Genomic DNA, 17409 nt, shown 5'->3' with positions numbered 1-17409 from the left:
ATCCATCCCACCCCAGTTTGTGATGTGGGGCCATTATTGGGCTGTCATCAGTCTGATCACAACATAACCAAGATGGAGACATAATGACTGTTTCAAAACAACAATTGCTGTGCAGTCTGATCACAACTTGAAGACTTCACCTGGTCAGTGTATGCTAGTGTGAATGGTTTCATTTGTCTGGGTTTCAGATTTCTGCCTCCACCTTGATGTAGTGGAGAAGAATGGTCTTTAGCTTGAGGTGCTCAGAGCTAACACTGACATTTACACTACTTAAGAGCAACATTAGTTTAGTGATCGGACTAAGCTGCCACCTTGCCAATCAGCAGTGACTGACAGTGATCTTTCCTGCTGAGATATAATTTGTTATTTCTGTTAGTTGAATTCGAACAACCTTTAAATGAATGGTTTCTATGACAACTGTTGGCAGTGTGTAGTGTCTTGTTATCCACAATAACAAGGAGAGATGTACTGCTGTGGATTTTCTTAAAAGCAGCAAAAACTAAATTCCATTGAGCTCCATTGTATTGGTGAAGAGGCAGAAATCTTAGAATATGTTCATACCTGGCATTAACATGCATCAGAGTGACCATTAATGTCAGATGTCACTTCCCCGCTCTATATGCAAACACATACATCACTGGAACAACCAGACACCATATTTTTACACAAAGACAGAAAGAAGTTCATATAGAACATTTGCTGAATTTACAAGAAGGAACAAATAATGAAGAATTTGTCAGAGACAGCCTTTCACAAAGTTTATAAAGTGTCTCCAACTCAACAACTCACTAAATTGAGACATTTTTAAGGGAGTCTGGGGACTTTCTCCACAGGGACAAAGAAGTAGCCTACACTGGTTACTGTTTACTGTATTTGTAAAATGTGACATGTTTAGCATCAATAAAATGATTCTTCTTTCATAAATTGAGTGTAAATGGTGAAATCAGTGTAAACAGTGTGTTCAAACAGCTGCTAAATGTTGGCAGGTAAGACTTCTGCATTTTAGACACAGAAGCAGACAGGCTGGTACAGCCAAGCTGCCACAAACTGACACTTTTTACAAGGAAACAAACAACTTACTGTTTTCATTTAATGCTGAATTTCTGCCTGTTGTTGCGGCTCCTTCTTCTTGTTTTACAGTAAGCAACACATCAGGATGCATTAGCGTTTACGCTACAAAAGTGTATCGTATCACAATGCGCCTCAGTGGTCGTTTAAACTATAGAGATGTCCACTTGTGTTTGGATGATCCGAGATGCATGTTGATAGCAGGTGTAAACAGCCTATTTGAAATCTCAAAACCTGGACAAATAACAGCAAAACCGCATGGAGAGATACCAGTATAGGGAACTGGTAAAAAACGCTAAATTTTTTGTGTAATTTGGGTGATTGAAAAGCTGTCGTACCGTCCAGAGACTGTCAATGAAGAATCAGTCAGATGAGTGTCTTACCATGGGTTTCTGGTGGGAGGGTCCAGGAATGGCCACACCACTGCTGGTGCTTTCAGCCTTCTTGGTGAGCTGCACGTATACTTTCCCATGATCCTTAGAGACTAGGCAGTGGTAGAGGTCGTCGTACTTGACCTCCAGGAAGATGGCCTCACGGTCCACGTAGTCACCTGGTTTCAGGAAGTAGACTACTTTGGAGGAGATGAGGACGCAGTAGCTGTCGATGGGCTCCACAGCAATGAAGCTGGTGTGGGAAATACACAATGAATTATCAGTCTGATGGATGGCAGGTAATCAGGGTAAAAGACACAGATAGTGTGTGAGAGTGCACTAAAAAAGAGTGAGACTCACAACTCAGAGTGGATGTTGTCTGTGAGGCGGAAGAGCTGCTCCTGACCGTCAGCCTGTGTGGCTGAGTGTCGAGGGAGCAGACCCTGAGGTCCCTTACAGCAGCGAGGCTTCCTGACCCGCTGCACACTGAGCCTGAACAACACAGCCAAGAACGCAAACAGTTCATACAGAGTGCAGTACACACTTCCTGTTCATGAAGGAATAAACACTGCATAGTCTTTAACCCACCTGTGGTTGCTGAGGCTAGCCATGTCCCGGACAGTCTGTGCTGTCTCTGAGGCAAAGTCCAGAGCTCCAGCCACTGGTTTGGTCACAGTGCCGACCAGACCTTTACCCAGACCTGAGAAAAAGCCGCTGACTCCGCCCTCTGTCTTCACCCCCTCCACTGTGGAGGTGATGATGCTTGTCATGCCTCCAATGATACCTGGGGAAAGTGAAGTTTATTTAAAAGGAAATGCAGAAGATTGCAGAGAAGAAGAACAGACAGACTGGATCACCAGGTTATCCACTTCTCATGCAATCTTTGTTAAAAGCGGTGCTTCTGAGATTACAGGGCAAGGCTGTAAAGAGAGAAACACTGGATGACCTGTGGCAGCTTTGGAGCATCTCATTAATCCCTGAGCACTGACACTGCTCAGACACACATATTAATTGCCGATGTTGGTATTAAATGGCATATGTTGTTCAGCATTTTCATACTGCACATTTGTTCTCTGGCCTGAGGAGTAATGAAACTCACAATGACTTCATTTTCACAATTTGGAAATCAAGCAGCTTGTTGGAAAACATTAGTTCTATTTCACCCTTCCTGACTGCCAGAGGCCATGCTTATCACTGGATATCTTCCGTCATGCCTGTGAAGAGAATTTTGTGCTATATGTAGAAGAATGTGAATTGATGTTACACAGCCCTTTTTAGAGACACTGTGAACTGTGACCTGTGACTTGTGACTTCTTCTATGGCCTTGCCTTGAAACTTGTTTTGTGACCTAAGTAAAGAACCGACAGATACTAAAGATAAACATTCTCCTCTCTGTAAATGGGCTTGAATAAGCATCTGTTATAGTGATGACACACCCAGAGTGAGAGAGAGAGATAAATACCCTGATTTCCTCTTTAAACAGTGAGTCTTCACTTTGTAACTGATCTGCGTGTTGCTCTGTGAATGCACCTCTTGTACAAGATTAAAACCCTTGTTTGAACTATGAGCTGAGTCCGATCTCCTTCCTCCAGTTCTAAATGAACGCAGAATTATTTTTCAACAATGCCCACTCGCAGGTCGAGTATTCATATCAACAAAGTCACATGTGACCTTGGATGACCTGACATTAGAAAAGTTTTCTGAGAGCTTGTTGTGTGTAGTCTTGTGATCATATCGATCGTTGTTGCAGGGTACTCGCCCTCCAAAAGCTGCGATAAGCTGTGTGTTATGGCCTGAGAGCTGTCAGTGGTTGTGTGTGGGTGGGGCTGCTCTCTTCTGTGCTTCTGTGTCCTCCAGGTGCTGCCCTCCCCCACTGGAGCAGGTGATTGTGCATGGCTTTCTCCAGTTACTAATCAGGGCAAGATATAAGCTGGGGCCGGAGTTGTGGCTGGGGCCAGTGGGTCATCCAGCAGCGGCCATGCTGTGTGTGTTTCATGAAGACGAATACAGCGTCGACAGACTGAATTGGTTTCCTGTTTTTTTCTGTCGACTGTGTTAGGAGAAACTGGTTGTGTGGTGCTTCCCAGTTTTTTAAAGACAAGTTAGTTTTCAGTTTGTATTATAATTGTGTGTTCTTGTAGAGGTAATCGGGGGACATAACATATTTGGGGGCTCATCCGGGATTCTTTTTGAACTGGTAAAGTTATTTTTGTAGTATATTCTTGTGTAGGTTGTATCTGCCGTGGTCATCTTGGTGAGTACCGTTTTATTGGTGTCCATAGTCTAGGGCTGCACGATTATGGCCAAAATGATAATCACGATTATTTTTATCAATATTGAAATCACGATTAATAATCACGACTATTCATTATGTTAGATAAAACATATCTTTTTACTGCACTTTCTTTTTTAAACAAACCGTATGTGAACAAGGCTTCAAATTGAAACTTAAAATAATAATAAATCATTAATAATACAATAAAATGTACCCAAGACAACGGGCAAAAAATACATATGCCATTGCAGAGTGCAATCATAAAGTGCCTAGGTTGTCTGGGTTGGCGCTGGACACGGACAGGGATTTAGTGGACCAGCGTTAGCTTTGGCCTTCATGCATTCATCATATTTGGGTTTGTGGTGTTTTTTCAGGCGGTTGAATAAGTTAGTTTTGTTGCCCTGTGGCACAGACACAACTCTGAAAAGAGGAGTTTAGGAAGTTAGAAGTTTTAAGAAGTGTTTAGGGGCGGGACACCGCCGCGAAATGTCGTCCAGATAGACAGAGTTAGTGATTTTTTCAGGGTTGATCGACATCTCTGGATGGAGCGATATCGCTCGCGGCACGTCACGTCAGGCTGATTGAAAAGTACACATTCTAACTTCACTTTTCCTCGCTCGCTCGCTCGTGTTGCTGTCACGTCGCTGTATGTCAGGACGGGGTGTCACACTGTTGAATATAATTTGAGGCTGCCGCTGCTGCAGGGTGCGCTTGCTTGCTATTTAGGCAGCTTAATGAAGCCCTAACCTTTTGTTCGCCCCCTGGTGGTTGGCTGACTATTGGGTTGAGAAAGTGATTGATTTGATATGCAACAGAGCCCGCTTTTTAAATGTTAATATCGCGACGATCATCTTAATTTAATCGTGGCAGCCAAAATCGTGATCGTGATTAAAATTCGATTAATTGTGCAGCCCTACCATAGCCTAGCCTTGAGTGTGAACTGCTTCCTCAGGTAAGATAGGAGTGTCCAGCTGGGTTTAACCACCTTTCCATCGGGCACTCATTTATTAATTTGTCTTTTTTATTTGCGGAGCAAATCCTGAGCAGGGATATAATTCTCCAGTGGGGGTAGGCATTTCAGGGCTCCGGCCGCCGATGTTGTTGCCTTTCAAGTCACCTTGAGCCCGGCATGCTCCAGAAGACAGGTAGGCTCAGATTGGGTGAGGCAGGATCTGAGGAGTTGTTGTTGTTGGTTGGACGTGTTATTTATCTGTGTGCGGCACCTGGCATAAAGACTTGCCTTGTCTTGCCACTGGTAGGTTTGCTCCCAGTCTTCTGAATTGTTGGTTAGGTTTTAAAGCTAACTGCATAAAGCTGTGCTGTGTTGTGTTGGTTGTCTCTCAGTGAGTATGGCAGCTTTTGATTTGGATGTGGTTGTGGACGATCCTACAATCAGTCAGTTTGAAGCATGTAGGAAATGTGATTTGGTGGAAATAGCGAAGCATTATGGCATTTCTGTACCCAGCTCCCTCGAAATGAAAGAAATGAAAGTCACCCTCCTTAGTGGCTTGGTTGGTTTAGGTGTTTTTGAATTACCGGTAGCTGTCGATTCTCCGGGCTTTTTGTAGAGGTAATCTTTGTTTTTGGTAATAAAACCTGAAGCCTGATTTGGGAGTTAAGTTTTATTTTGTAATGTGTTACTCCGCACAGTCCCTAGACCACCCAGGGGACTTAACACTGTGCGATCTGTATGGCTCCTTTTCAATCTGAAGACGGATATGAAATTTGCCCCTCTTGTCTTTGCCTTGAGCATTCGAGGGAGCACCTCTCACAGGACCCTTGCATAAATTACAGCCTCATGCCCCACGCAGTGATGGCTGCTAGGCTGGCCGACGTGGAGCATCTAATTGGTGAGGCAGGCCTCCCCTTCTCAGAGCAACCAACTTCAGCCCAACCTGTCCAACCCAGGGGTTGTACAGTGGAGGCTGCAGGTGCTCCCCCCAGGAGGAAGGCAAAGTCTGACAAGCTGTCTTCTAAGGTGGACCAGCAAACCTGCTGAGCTGGCCCAGATGAATTCTCCCTTCCTGTTCCTCCATCCTGGTACTGCTCGGAGGATACTGGTTCGTCCACTCCACCCATGCCTGACCTGGGGCCAGAGGAAGATGTCATGTCGTTAGCAGCTACAGCTGCTCTCTTAAATGACTACGGTCAGAAGGGGCCCTCCCCTGCCTCCAAACTTGGTTCAAACTCCTCGACTCGGTGTTCTACAGAAGGTTCATTCGCATGGCACTGGCTCGCCTGCAGCTCGATTTGCCACAGTCAGAGCCGGCACCTGCGTTTTTCAGGCACACTTCGGCCCTTGCCACGTTTTCTGTTCCTCCTTCTGAAGAATATCTGAAGGAGCTGCATGCGTGCTAGAAGGACACTAAGGCGCTCTCCCACCCAAATTCTGATGCACAGACTCTGGTGGCCATGTAGAATGCGGCAAGCTCACACCTTAATCAGCCTAACTAGCTTGGACAATTTGACCCCCCATTGGGAGAAGGCAAGTCAAGACTCTGGTGCCCGGTGCGTTCCCTTAGAACTTCTTACGGCGAGAACAGAACAGCATTTTGTCTGTTATGGTGGTGCTCTCTGGCCTGCAGAGAAGAAAGGTTGCACTCTCTCCAACAGCACCAGTCCCACTGGGTAGTGGATGCCATTGCTTACGCGTACAACGCGACGGTCCAAGCTGCACCATCTGAGGTCAAGTGTCAGTCTACCAGGAGTAATGCTCGCAGGTAAAGTAATATCTGTGTCTGTCTCAGACCACCAATGGACAGGCCGTGTTCAAGGCACAGAAGCCAACTGACACATATATGACACATATATGTGTTAGCATGTATTAACGTCAGCTGTTTGCCATCAAAATATACTTGGACACTAAATATATTTGCCATGTCTTAAAAACTGGCAGAACTTGTGTCAACACAGGATTTATTATATATTATTTTTAAGTTGCTTGGGATGATGAACAGAGACATATTACATGGATGACAATGTGATAGACACACAGACTGATGACTGTGGACAAAAAAGTATCTATCAGCTGTCACAATCCCACAATAAAATTGTAAACACATGTAATACTGCACATTTACAGTATCTGTGGGTTAAAAAAAGATTAGCCTCATTTTTCAAATTCCCCTAAAACTGAAGGGTGAATTAAGACTCCCACTGAACAATTCTTTTACCAACTGCTGTCTCTGTAACTAGACACAGAAATGTTTAAAGATTGTACCATGAGCCAGTCCATGGATCCCTGCTACAAGGTGCTCTCCACTGGTGGCTCCGTGGTATCTGATGTACTCTCGCTCACTCTGGTGCCGGTTGTCCATGGTCTTCCCCAGCCCGTCTGATAAAGTCCCTGCAAACTAACATACAGACGACAGGAGGAGGTTCACAAAACATGGCTGTGTTACATGGCATTACAGGAGTGTATCATCGCCTGCATGTCTTCCTGTGATAAAACCTGTTTAATCAACAGAAATTATAAATGGACACTTTCACTTCAGTGAATAATGCTTTGCTGAGGACTTCTATGTCTGTGCTGATTAGAGATAGAGGGCAGTAGCTGGGTAAGAGGGTATGTTTGTATTAAGTATACATTCAGGTGGTGGACACATTAACAGGAACACCTGTACAATGTTGTGCAACCGTCAAGCAGAGACATGCATTACAAAAAGCAACCAAAAGACAGTCACTTATACACAGCTCAGAGGGGTACCTTGGCAGCAGAATTGGACACACCGTGCGTCACATTTCGTATAAGGCCACCCACATTGCCGTACTTTATGAGCTCAGACACACCCTCAGTGACATCGTTGAGGAGGCCCATGGGGTTTCCCAAGAAGTCCACAGAGCCAAGGATCTGGGCTGCCTGGCTGATCAGCTCCTACAGACAGCAAACAATACACAGTTATGATCTGACACAAACAGTGTAGAATTACATGACACAGCTGTATGTGACTGTTCATGGAGCAGCCCATGGGTGATGGAAGTGTGTTATCGTTTCTTTGTGACAGTATAATTAAAAATATAGCCACAAACATCAATTTGTGCTTTTTGTTTGTGCTTAAAATTAAGGCTGCAAGCAGCAACAAACAGGTTTTGTTCCCCCTTCATCAGATCTGAACAATACTCTAAAGGATTGCTCATAGGCATCTTGAGTTATGAGCAAATATGGCCATGCCCACTTGAAACAATCAATATTGTGCCTCAGATTTTGGTTAATACTACCCCTTATCATGCACACCAAATGTGGTGAAAATCTTGTTGTTTTTGGAAATTGTGGTGCCCCCAATCTGGCCAATTGGGCTCAGATTTCTTGGGAAGTACTTGCAAATCTCCAGTTTACTGGGACACTTCTAGCGTTTGTAGCTCATTCCAGCCCACTGCAATTTGCACAGCTGCACAAGACAAATACATTTATATAGTGGTGTCCCTTCGGGGGTTGAACCCTAAGAATGAGTACATTTGAGAACAAAAAAGGAATACAAAGTGACTAAAAAACTAAATCAAATTATAAAAAAAACAAAAAACTTGCGGCCTTCGCTTTCAATACCGATGCACATGTAGGTACACTATGTATAGGGGTTGATGTGGTCTCAGTGTTGGCATTACTCTGGAAGAGTAAAAAAGGCTTTTCCAATGGCTGATAATAAAGTGCCATCACTGGGCAGCTCCTGCAATGTTTGGATTGTTCTGGCCAATTAGGCAAAGAAGTTCAAAGCAGCACTTACAAACATGTTTATTAGGTCGGTGTTCAGCACTTACCTCTCTGAAGTGTTTGAGGATGTCGTTGATGATGATCTCTTGTGTCTCGTAGGGGTGCACTCTGGTGAACGGGTACATGTTAATGACAGCGTCTTCAAACCGAACCAGAGGAAAGCCCAGGGTGCCTTTCAGAGCCTAGGGTGACATAAAAATCAACCATATGTGATAAAATGTGATAAAGCATGTGAAGGCAGTGCAGCAGGTGAAACACAGAGTAAACAGAGTGACATCATGTGGCACAGGGAGCAGTAACGTGATATTTCTTGTTCTTTCCTTTTTAATTTAAAAATGAAGCAATACAATTTTCTTTCCAACAGCATGCTGCCTCAAGATGTTGACCACCTGAAGGAGCCAATAGAAGGTTCCATGTTGCTCTATATCAAAGTTAATTATTTGACAGATTATGAAGCTGCACATAAAAAATGAAAAGGAGAATAGAATAAAAAAAAAGACTATGTGAGGTTACCTTGAGATCAGGTGGCAGCTTGTGAGAAGTGAAGACACTCAGTTTGACCTGAGGGAGGCTGATCTTCAGGTTCTCGAAGTAGTAACGTTTGGGAGGTCCCACATTCTCATTTGGCTTCTCGTGGAGGTTTTCATCCAACTTCTCCAGCTCTGCATCAATAAAATAAAGTTTTTGGTTCATCTCTGAATCAAACGTATATTAACAATGACATTCAACTAATGACCCACCAGCTTCTGTCTGTCCGTATCCAAAGAAGCTGAGCAGCTTGAGCAAAAGTTTCTCCTCGATGATGACTGTGAAGCGTCGGGCCGTTACCATGAGGTGCTGTAAAACATCATGTTTACATCATTAATCGCTGAATTTCTGTTTTAATTTGTCATTTTTTTGCTTTCATTACTGTAGCATGTATTAGTTAAGACAGAAACACACTCATCATCGTCAGAAAAGCAAGCGTAGGGATTGGATTAAGTGCAGCAGACGATCACTACCCAAAACATCTTCCGATCAGACAGCCAGATCAGCTGGACCAAACACCGCCACAAGCACTGTGATCACCCCAGCAAGAGGAGGAAGAGAGCTGAGATAAGAGCTAAGTTAACCCAGCTTGAATTTAAGGCTGTTCCATTATGCTCTGTTTAGGTGAAAGCCCTTCTTTGTTTCATAAGAAGGGCTTGACGTCACACGGAGCTAGTCCATGTTCATTTTCTAGCGTGCAGACACTATTTTTTTCCACACAGCCCAATTCTTTCTCTGCATTATGACTTATTACTTATTGTTCGATTTATTTAGGTTCTGTAGGCTTGTGCGAAGCATAAAGGGAATACAACTTGCATTTTTGCCACAACCCTGTGTTGTGGAATGATGAATACATGAACCTTGTACCTTGTGAGTCTCACTCCCGTGCACTAGATTTCTGATGTGCACAAGAAACCAGAAATGATCTGTTCTGGAAAAGAAAGATTTTGTGACAAGGCTATGTAACACAGCAGTGTCTCAGTGTGGGCCACTGACCTTGAAGAGATCTGTTAGCATAAGGCTGCTTGGAACCTTGACCGAGTTGACCTGCAGGGCCGGTCCACTGTCGTTGACACTGCTGTCACAGGAGCTGGGAGTCACACACAGCATCACAGGTTGGGTGGTACCCAGCAGCTGGTTGTCCACCTGATACAGACCAAGTATTTATACAACAGTCATTCATACCACCGTTTTGACTGGACCTAATAGTTATGTACATTATTAGCAGTACAGAGGTCAACATGAGTATTGGTCATATTGTATATTGACAGGAAGCATCTGGATCAAACCAGCACAATGCAAATGGACTGCAGTTATCTTGTTGACATGAATCTATCTCTTTGTGTCAAGCTGATTTTGAGAATCAGTTTCAATCATTTACAACAGGATTTCATTTGATCGGAATGATGAGTAGTACAACAAAAAGACTAGGTGTTTTCACAAGTTATCAACATCAAATGTTTCCTTCCTGGATGAACTGACAACACTTTCTGTCACTGTTCCTCATTGTTTGAATCCTACCTGTGTAACCAAATGTTCATAGTCACATTTTATTCCAACAAACATGGCATGCTGTGTACTGTCCTTTTTTTTGTCCCAGCACCCTTCTCCTTGCTAAATTCAGCAGAAGACACACACCTTGTCAACTCACTGACATGAATTACACTAAGATTGCCTTTTACCATCTAGGAAATACAGTGTGTGTTCTCTGCCTTTCTGTTGTATTGTTTTTTGTATCATGTGAAGCACCTTTGTGTTTGACAAATACAATTTGAACTAGCTGTGATGAGCTTACCTGGATGCTCTGAATGCTGAGCTCCAACACCTCGTTGGCAGCAGTACGGATGAAGTGGACATCTATACCAGACAGTGTGGTGAACACAAGCTCCTCAGGAACCTTATTGACCAAAGAGACACCCAGACCTTCCTCCAAGTTTACCAACACCTGTGAATGAATACAAAGAAGACATCAGAGGAGATGTTTCTTATAGAAGGTCATGCAGTGTAAAATATTATGCCAATCAGTTTTTGCACCTAGTACCAGACAGCAATGTTTTTAATCATAATAAAATGAGGAACAACTACGATTAATAATATAGTCACGGTGAAAAGTTTCCATCGACTCACAAAGAACATGTATATCATGGCAGTCTTCAGTTCCAATGTCACAAAAACATTCATGAAGTTTGGTTCAGTGATGAATTTATTTGAGGTCTTCTGAAAATGTGTCCAACTATGCCTGGTCAAAAATATACATACAGTAATTCTAATATTTGCTTAAATGTCCCTTGGCCATTTTCACCTTAATTAGGTGTTTTTGATAGTCATCCAAAAGCTTCTGGTAGTCTTCTGGATGAATTTTTAACCACTCCTCTTGACAGAATTGTTGAAGTTCAACTAAATTTGTTAGCTCCTGGCACAGACTTGTTTCTTCAGCGCAGTCCACATGTTCTCGATGGGGTTCAAGCCAGGACTTTGGGAAGACCATTCCAAAACCTCAATTCTAGCCCGATTGATCCATTCCTTTACCACTTTTGATGTGTGTTTGGGATCATTGTCATGTTGAAACACCCAACTGCACCCAAGACCCAATCTTCTGGCTGATGATTTTGGGTTTTCCTGAAGAATTCAGGTCAATACTGAGCTCCTTAGCCTTTCCCATTGTGTTTGTGGTTGAGTCTAATGGGTGTATCATACAAGCCCTATTAAAATGGGTCCAGAAAGTCACCAGCTGTTATCAAGCAGAATCACTCAGAAGAAGTTAAGAGGCCATGCTACAATAAAATTTGATTCACACAACTTTCTATAATCACCTATATTGATCGTTCAAGTTGGTGTATGTATATTTTTGATCCAACAGATTTGGTCACATTTTCAGAAGACCTTTAATAAATTAATAATTGAACCAAACTTCATGAATGTTTTTGTGACAAAGTAGTTTGTGTTCCACTCATTCATCACAGAGAAATGAGAGCTGTAAAAATCATTGGAACTGAAGACTGCCATGATATACATGTTCTTTACAAGTGGATGGAAACTTTTCATCACAACTGCATAATATAAATTAAACTTACAAGTGATGGTTCATGAATGTGTCATGTAGTAAACATGTGTTTTTAGTCAGGTGTGAATGTCTGTAGCAAACCATGGTTTATGTAAAATGCTTCAATGAAATTATTTGAAAGGTACTCCTACCTCCAGCTCCTGCTCAGTCTCTCTCTTCTTCACATCTTCTTTGCTCTTGTCCTGTTCTGTGCTGGGTGAGCTCGGGATCATTCTTCTCTGGTTGAAGTCACTGACCTACAAAACAACAAACACCGGAGAAATTACGAGATTCACCACCATTGTGACTACGTCCAATTTCCAGTGTAGGAAAAGAATCGTTGTGTAGCAGAGAAAAAACAAAGATAAAGGATGCAATCAAACTGGTACTATTTCACCCTTCCTGACTGCCAGAGGCAGTGCTTATCACTGGATGTGGATGCGCAGGTCAAGTATGTATATCAACAAAGTCACATGTGACCTCGGATGACCCCTGACCAGGTATAACTGCCGGTGTCATCCGGGCGATCAGTTCCTTATCATCTTCTCACTTATGCAGGTCAACTGCTGTAGTAGCATTAAGTTGAATCATCTGACGTTCAAAAAGTTTACTGAGAGCTTGTCGCACATAGTTTTGTAATCATAGCGATTGGAGTTATGGGTTGCTTACCCTCCAAACAACAACAGCTGCAACAACCTGTCCTTCTCCGAGGGGATTTGCCATTTGGTTTTCTCCTCAGACAAGCGGATGCCTCTGTTTCCACCGGCATGCTCAAACCCTGCACAGTGAGGGCTGCTAGGCTGGCTGACGTGGAGCATCTAATGGGTGAGGGAGGCCTCCCATTCTCAGAGAAACTGACTTCAGCCCAACCTGTCCAACCCAGGCGTCGTGCAGCGGAGGCTTCAAAAATCCTAGCCCTGGCCAAGGGTGCCATCGAACTGGTGGACACCCTGTTACAACCCAGGGGGTTCTACTCAACCTATTTTCTTATAAAAAAGAAAGGTGGTGGACTTTGCACCAATACTGGACCTGAGAGGACTCAACAAGTTCCTAAAGGTCTTACCATTTCCCATGCTGAGCATAGCAGAGGTCCTTTGTGCCATTGTTGAGGGGGAATGGGTCACGTCCATAGATTTGAAGGATGCATATTTTCATGTGCTGATTGTTCCTCGGCACAGACGGTTTCTTCGTTTTGCCTTCCAGGGCCACCATTTTTCAGTTCAGAGTGCTCCCATTCGGACTCTCCCTCTCCCCATGTGTATTTACCAGGTGCGTGGCTGCAGCCCTCTTGCCCCTGCAATTTCAGGGCATGCAAGTCCTGCCGTATCTAGACAATTGGCAAATTTATGCTCCGTCCCGGCTTCAGGCAACACAGGACACGGATTGCCTTCTTTCACACGTTGGGCCTCAAGGTGAACTTGAGGAAGAGCTCTCTGGACCCCTCTCAGAGCATAACATTAATTGGTGTGGCTCAGAAAACCATCCCTATGAGGGCCTGCCCTTCCCTTCAGCACATGGAGGACGTCCTCCACCTCCTTCCCCTCCTCTGATGAGGCAAGGCTTTGCCCTACAGTCAGTTTCTTCGCCTCACGGGCAAACTGACATTGCGCCCCCTGCAAAGGTGGCTGAACAGCTTCAACTTAGGTCCCAAGTGGCACAGGCACAGGAAGCTCAGGGTTGTGGTGAGGTGTGGCAGAACAGTACGGCTCAGGGGCAGTGGTCTGCACCTTGGCAGTCTTCCAAATAAACCACCAGGGGGGTACAGATCTGCACGATTGCTGTGGGTATTGCGGAATCTTCTGACATGGGCAGCCCCTTGCCAGACCAGCCTGCGGGCAGTATATCTCCCGGGGGAACAGAACCAGGTCGCAGACTTACGCCAGGTTCAGACAGGACGCCGAAGCGCCGTGATTAGCTGCGAAGTGCCGAGGAGCGGAGCCACTTTCGATTCGGCGCCCATGTTAATCAATGGTGTCGTTCACATAGGAAGCGCCGTGGCGCTCTGCTCCACTGCCGGCGCATTGTGGAGCGATCGTTTCGGTGTCAGGATATTTTTTCCGCGTGCCGTGGCTGAATGTGTCAAGCCGGGCAGGAAGTCAAACAAAGCAACAACGAGAGAATCCGGTCGATTTTCAAAATAAAACAAACTTCAAAATAAAACTAATTTCGATAATTAAACACCCGGATTGACAGAAAACTACTCATTACTATGAAGAGGACATAGATTTACAGTTGTCAGGAAAACATGGCGTTGCAATTTTAAGCGGTTATTTACTTTCCTATGGTGAAAAAACAGCTCCAAGATAACAAACCATCGGCTCGGATAAAAATAAATGGATACCTTTCTGATACCATTACACTGGAACGGGGCTCGAGACAGGGATTGTCCAATTTCACCCCTGTTATTTGCACTTTATATAGAGCCCCTAGCCTTGTGGATAAGACAGACTCAGAATATTAAAGGCATCTGCATTAACGGAGAAGACCACAAGGTGGCGCTATACACCGATGACGTGTTGGTTTATTTAAGTAACCCTCCTAATTCACTCCCCAAACTAATGACCGTCCTATAAAAATTTGGTAATTACTCAGGATATAAATTAAATATACGAAAGACACAAATTTTGACCATTCACTATCAACCCACAAAGCAACTTAGAGAGAAATTTCATATTAACTGGGATCAAAAGTCATTAAAATATCTCGGAATAAACTTGCCGAGAAGAATCCAAACACTGGCAGAGATAAATTATGGCCCCCTCTTAACGAAAATTAAAGACGACATACACAGATGGAACTCAATTTCTTTTCTTAGTCTTAATCACAGAATTTATTCTGTAAGAATGAATATTCTCCCACAATATCTCTACTTATTTCAGGCACTCCCTGTAGAAATTTCCCCAAAACAATTTTCTGAACTGAATAAGATTATTTCCAGATTTATTTGGCAGGGTAAAAAACCCAGGGTTAGATTTAAGACTTTACAACTTCCAAAAGAGCAAGGGGGAATGTCATTACCTAATTTTAAAGATTATTTTTATGCAACTCAGATTAGACCCCTAATTAATTTGTGTAACCCATCCTTTCAAGCTAGATGGAAAGATATAGAACTCTCAAGTCGAGTTGATCCCCCAATACAAGCAGCACTACCTCACAAACATCTGGGAGGACTTGTAGATAAGGTACAGAACCCATGGATCAAAGTACAGTTAAAATCTGGAATATGATAAAAGATGAGTACAAATTAAGTAACAAGTTACAAATAATCCAATGGTGTGCTTACGATCTGGAGTTTAAGGCTAACGCAATAGATAAGGGATTTAAATCATGGATTTCGAAAGGGATAACGACATACTATTCTCTTACAGAAAAGGGACAATTTAAAAGCTTTGATAGGTTGAAGGAAGACTGTGACCTGGACAGAACTTATTTTTTTAGGTTCCTACAGGTATGTAGTCGTTTTGAACATATCAGAAAGGAAACAGACCTCAATGACCCCATATCAAAATGTTTTATTGATGCTTATCAAAGAAAATCAAACAAGGGTGTCATCTCCAGAATTTATAAAGGCCTATTGTCTAAAAAGTCCCACAATACAGATTATGTTAGGAAAAAATGGGAGAGAGAGGGTAATCTGTCAATATCTGAAGAGGATTGGCTCCACATTTGCCAATCCCAGTGGAAATGCACTAGCTCTCACTCATGGCGAGAGTTCGGTTGGAAGTGTATGGTCCGTTTCTTCATTACGCCAAAACAAAAGGCACATTTTACTGGAGGGGAAGCTACGTGTTGGAGGCAATGTGGACACTGGGAAGCCAATCACTGGCATATCTTTTGGGAATGCCCAGTGGTTAAATCCTTTTGGGCAGAGCTTCATAAAGTATTAAGTGGTCTATTTAACACTAATCTACCTATGCAATTTTCCACATTATTTTTAGGAAATTTTGACTTGCAGGTCAGGAAAGCTGATGAATATTTATTTGATATTTTGATAACCGCTGGTAAAAAAGCACTTACAAGACGTTGGTTACTCCCCGATCCACCCACAATACAGGAGTGGATAAGTATCGTAAATGACATTTATCTTATGGAAAGGATTACCTTCTCCCTCTGCCTTCAAAAAATCATATTTACTAAAAGGTGGGCCAAGTGGGTTAAATATGCCGGTCTTGAACAGACAGAAGTACGGAATGGGTGACCTGCAATGCTGTTATTTATTTTATTTTATTTTTTTGAATGTTTTGTTGGACCTAAGGATTAATCTGTATCACTCATAGACATTTCTTTATTTGCTCTTTTATGTAGGTCTATCTTTCCCAGTTTGTTCAAAGTTTTCAGATGTAATTCATTTAACTTTGTGTATTTTGTTTATTGTTTTGTACACAAAAAAAAAAAAAATTAATTGTGAGTGGCAGAAGTAACAATGTATGTTCCATGATAGTAACTACTGTATTGTAATGCTCTCACAAAATAAAAATAAAAAATGTCAAAAAAAGAAAAAACAGCTCCAAGTGTGACTACAGAACAGCCAAGGAGCAGAGCCGTTTGCCGACCGGCGCGGAGAAATTCGTGTCTGGTGTGAATAGAAGGGCTGTGGCTCGCGCAAGAATTTCCGAGCGCGGCACTTTGCGGCGCTTTGGCGTCCTGTCTGAACCTGGCATTACTCTCCCCTGAAAACCCCCAGCCAGGGGAGTGGTAGCTTCATCCAGAGAGGGTGCAGAGCATCTGGGGTCTCTTGCCTCGGAGACATAAACCCATTGCTCCCTCCATTTCTCCCTGACAGAGAACACCAGCCCTCTGGGCCAGGATGCTCTGGCTCATGAGTGGCCAGAGTGTCTTCTCTACATCTTTCCTCCATTGCCCATGATTTTGCCAACACCTCTTCTGGTGGCCCCATTCTGGTCAGCCAGGACTTGGTTTTCACTGCTGCACCAACTCCACTGCGGGATGCTCTGGCGCCCCCCCACCAGATATGATCTCCTGTCTCAGCTGGTGGGTCGAGTGCAGCATCCCAACCCTTGTCGCCTTCAGCTGTGGGTATGGCCGCTGGAGGGCCCGACCCACTGCTGAGCGAGTGCATAGAGCCAGTCAAGTACACTATTCTGAATGTCAGGGCACCGGTCACTTGCGGGCAGTACCAAAACAGGTGGGGGTTGTTCGCTGACTGGTGTGGTCTGACGCTAACTTAACGTTGCGGGTAATGGAGTCTCCTATCACTAGCGTGTGGAGTTTACCCCCGTCAGCAGGGGCTGGGGAGGCACGCAAGCCAGCAGGACTTACAACTGGGTAGCAAGGACAGTAAACTGGTTAGAAGTCAGGAGGGGTGACTGCTGACCAGGCCGCACAACTGGTGAGCAGAGGTTTTGTGCCATGCCGCGGCCAAACGGCGACAAACTCCACAACAGCTGCCGACAAG

The 17409-nt window shown here is 43.8% G+C and overlaps 1 protein-coding gene across 12 annotated transcripts in view; it reads right to left on the bottom strand.

Moving 5' to 3' along the window:
- vps13d (vacuolar protein sorting 13 homolog D) overlaps nt 1–17409 on the bottom strand; it is a 150396-nt gene that overhangs the window by 10843 nt on the left and 122144 nt on the right. For all 12 annotated transcript variants that reach the window (XM_084367243.1, XM_084367239.1, XM_084367245.1 and 9 more), the window contains 11 exons: nt 12146–12250; nt 10746–10895; nt 9947–10096; nt 9163–9259; nt 8936–9084; nt 8470–8604; nt 7421–7588; nt 6935–7067; nt 2028–2223; nt 1800–1931; nt 1452–1692 (listed from right to left, as the gene is read on the bottom strand). In XM_084367243.1, coding sequence (XP_084223369.1) covers nt 1452–1692; nt 1800–1931; nt 2028–2223; nt 6935–7067; nt 7421–7588; nt 8470–8604; nt 8936–9084; nt 9163–9259; nt 9947–10096; nt 10746–10895; nt 12146–12250 — 1656 coding nt within the window. The remainder of the gene's footprint in view (nt 1–1451; nt 1693–1799; nt 1932–2027; nt 2224–6934; nt 7068–7420; nt 7589–8469; nt 8605–8935; nt 9085–9162; nt 9260–9946; nt 10097–10745; nt 10896–12145; nt 12251–17409) is intronic.

Source organism: Pagrus pagrus (assembly GCF_965226575.1).
Source record: "Pagrus pagrus genome assembly, chromosome: 11".
Classification (NCBI taxonomy): Eukaryota; Metazoa; Chordata; class Actinopteri; order Spariformes; family Sparidae; genus Pagrus; species Pagrus pagrus.
This window is presented reverse-complemented; position numbering and strand designations above follow the sequence as displayed.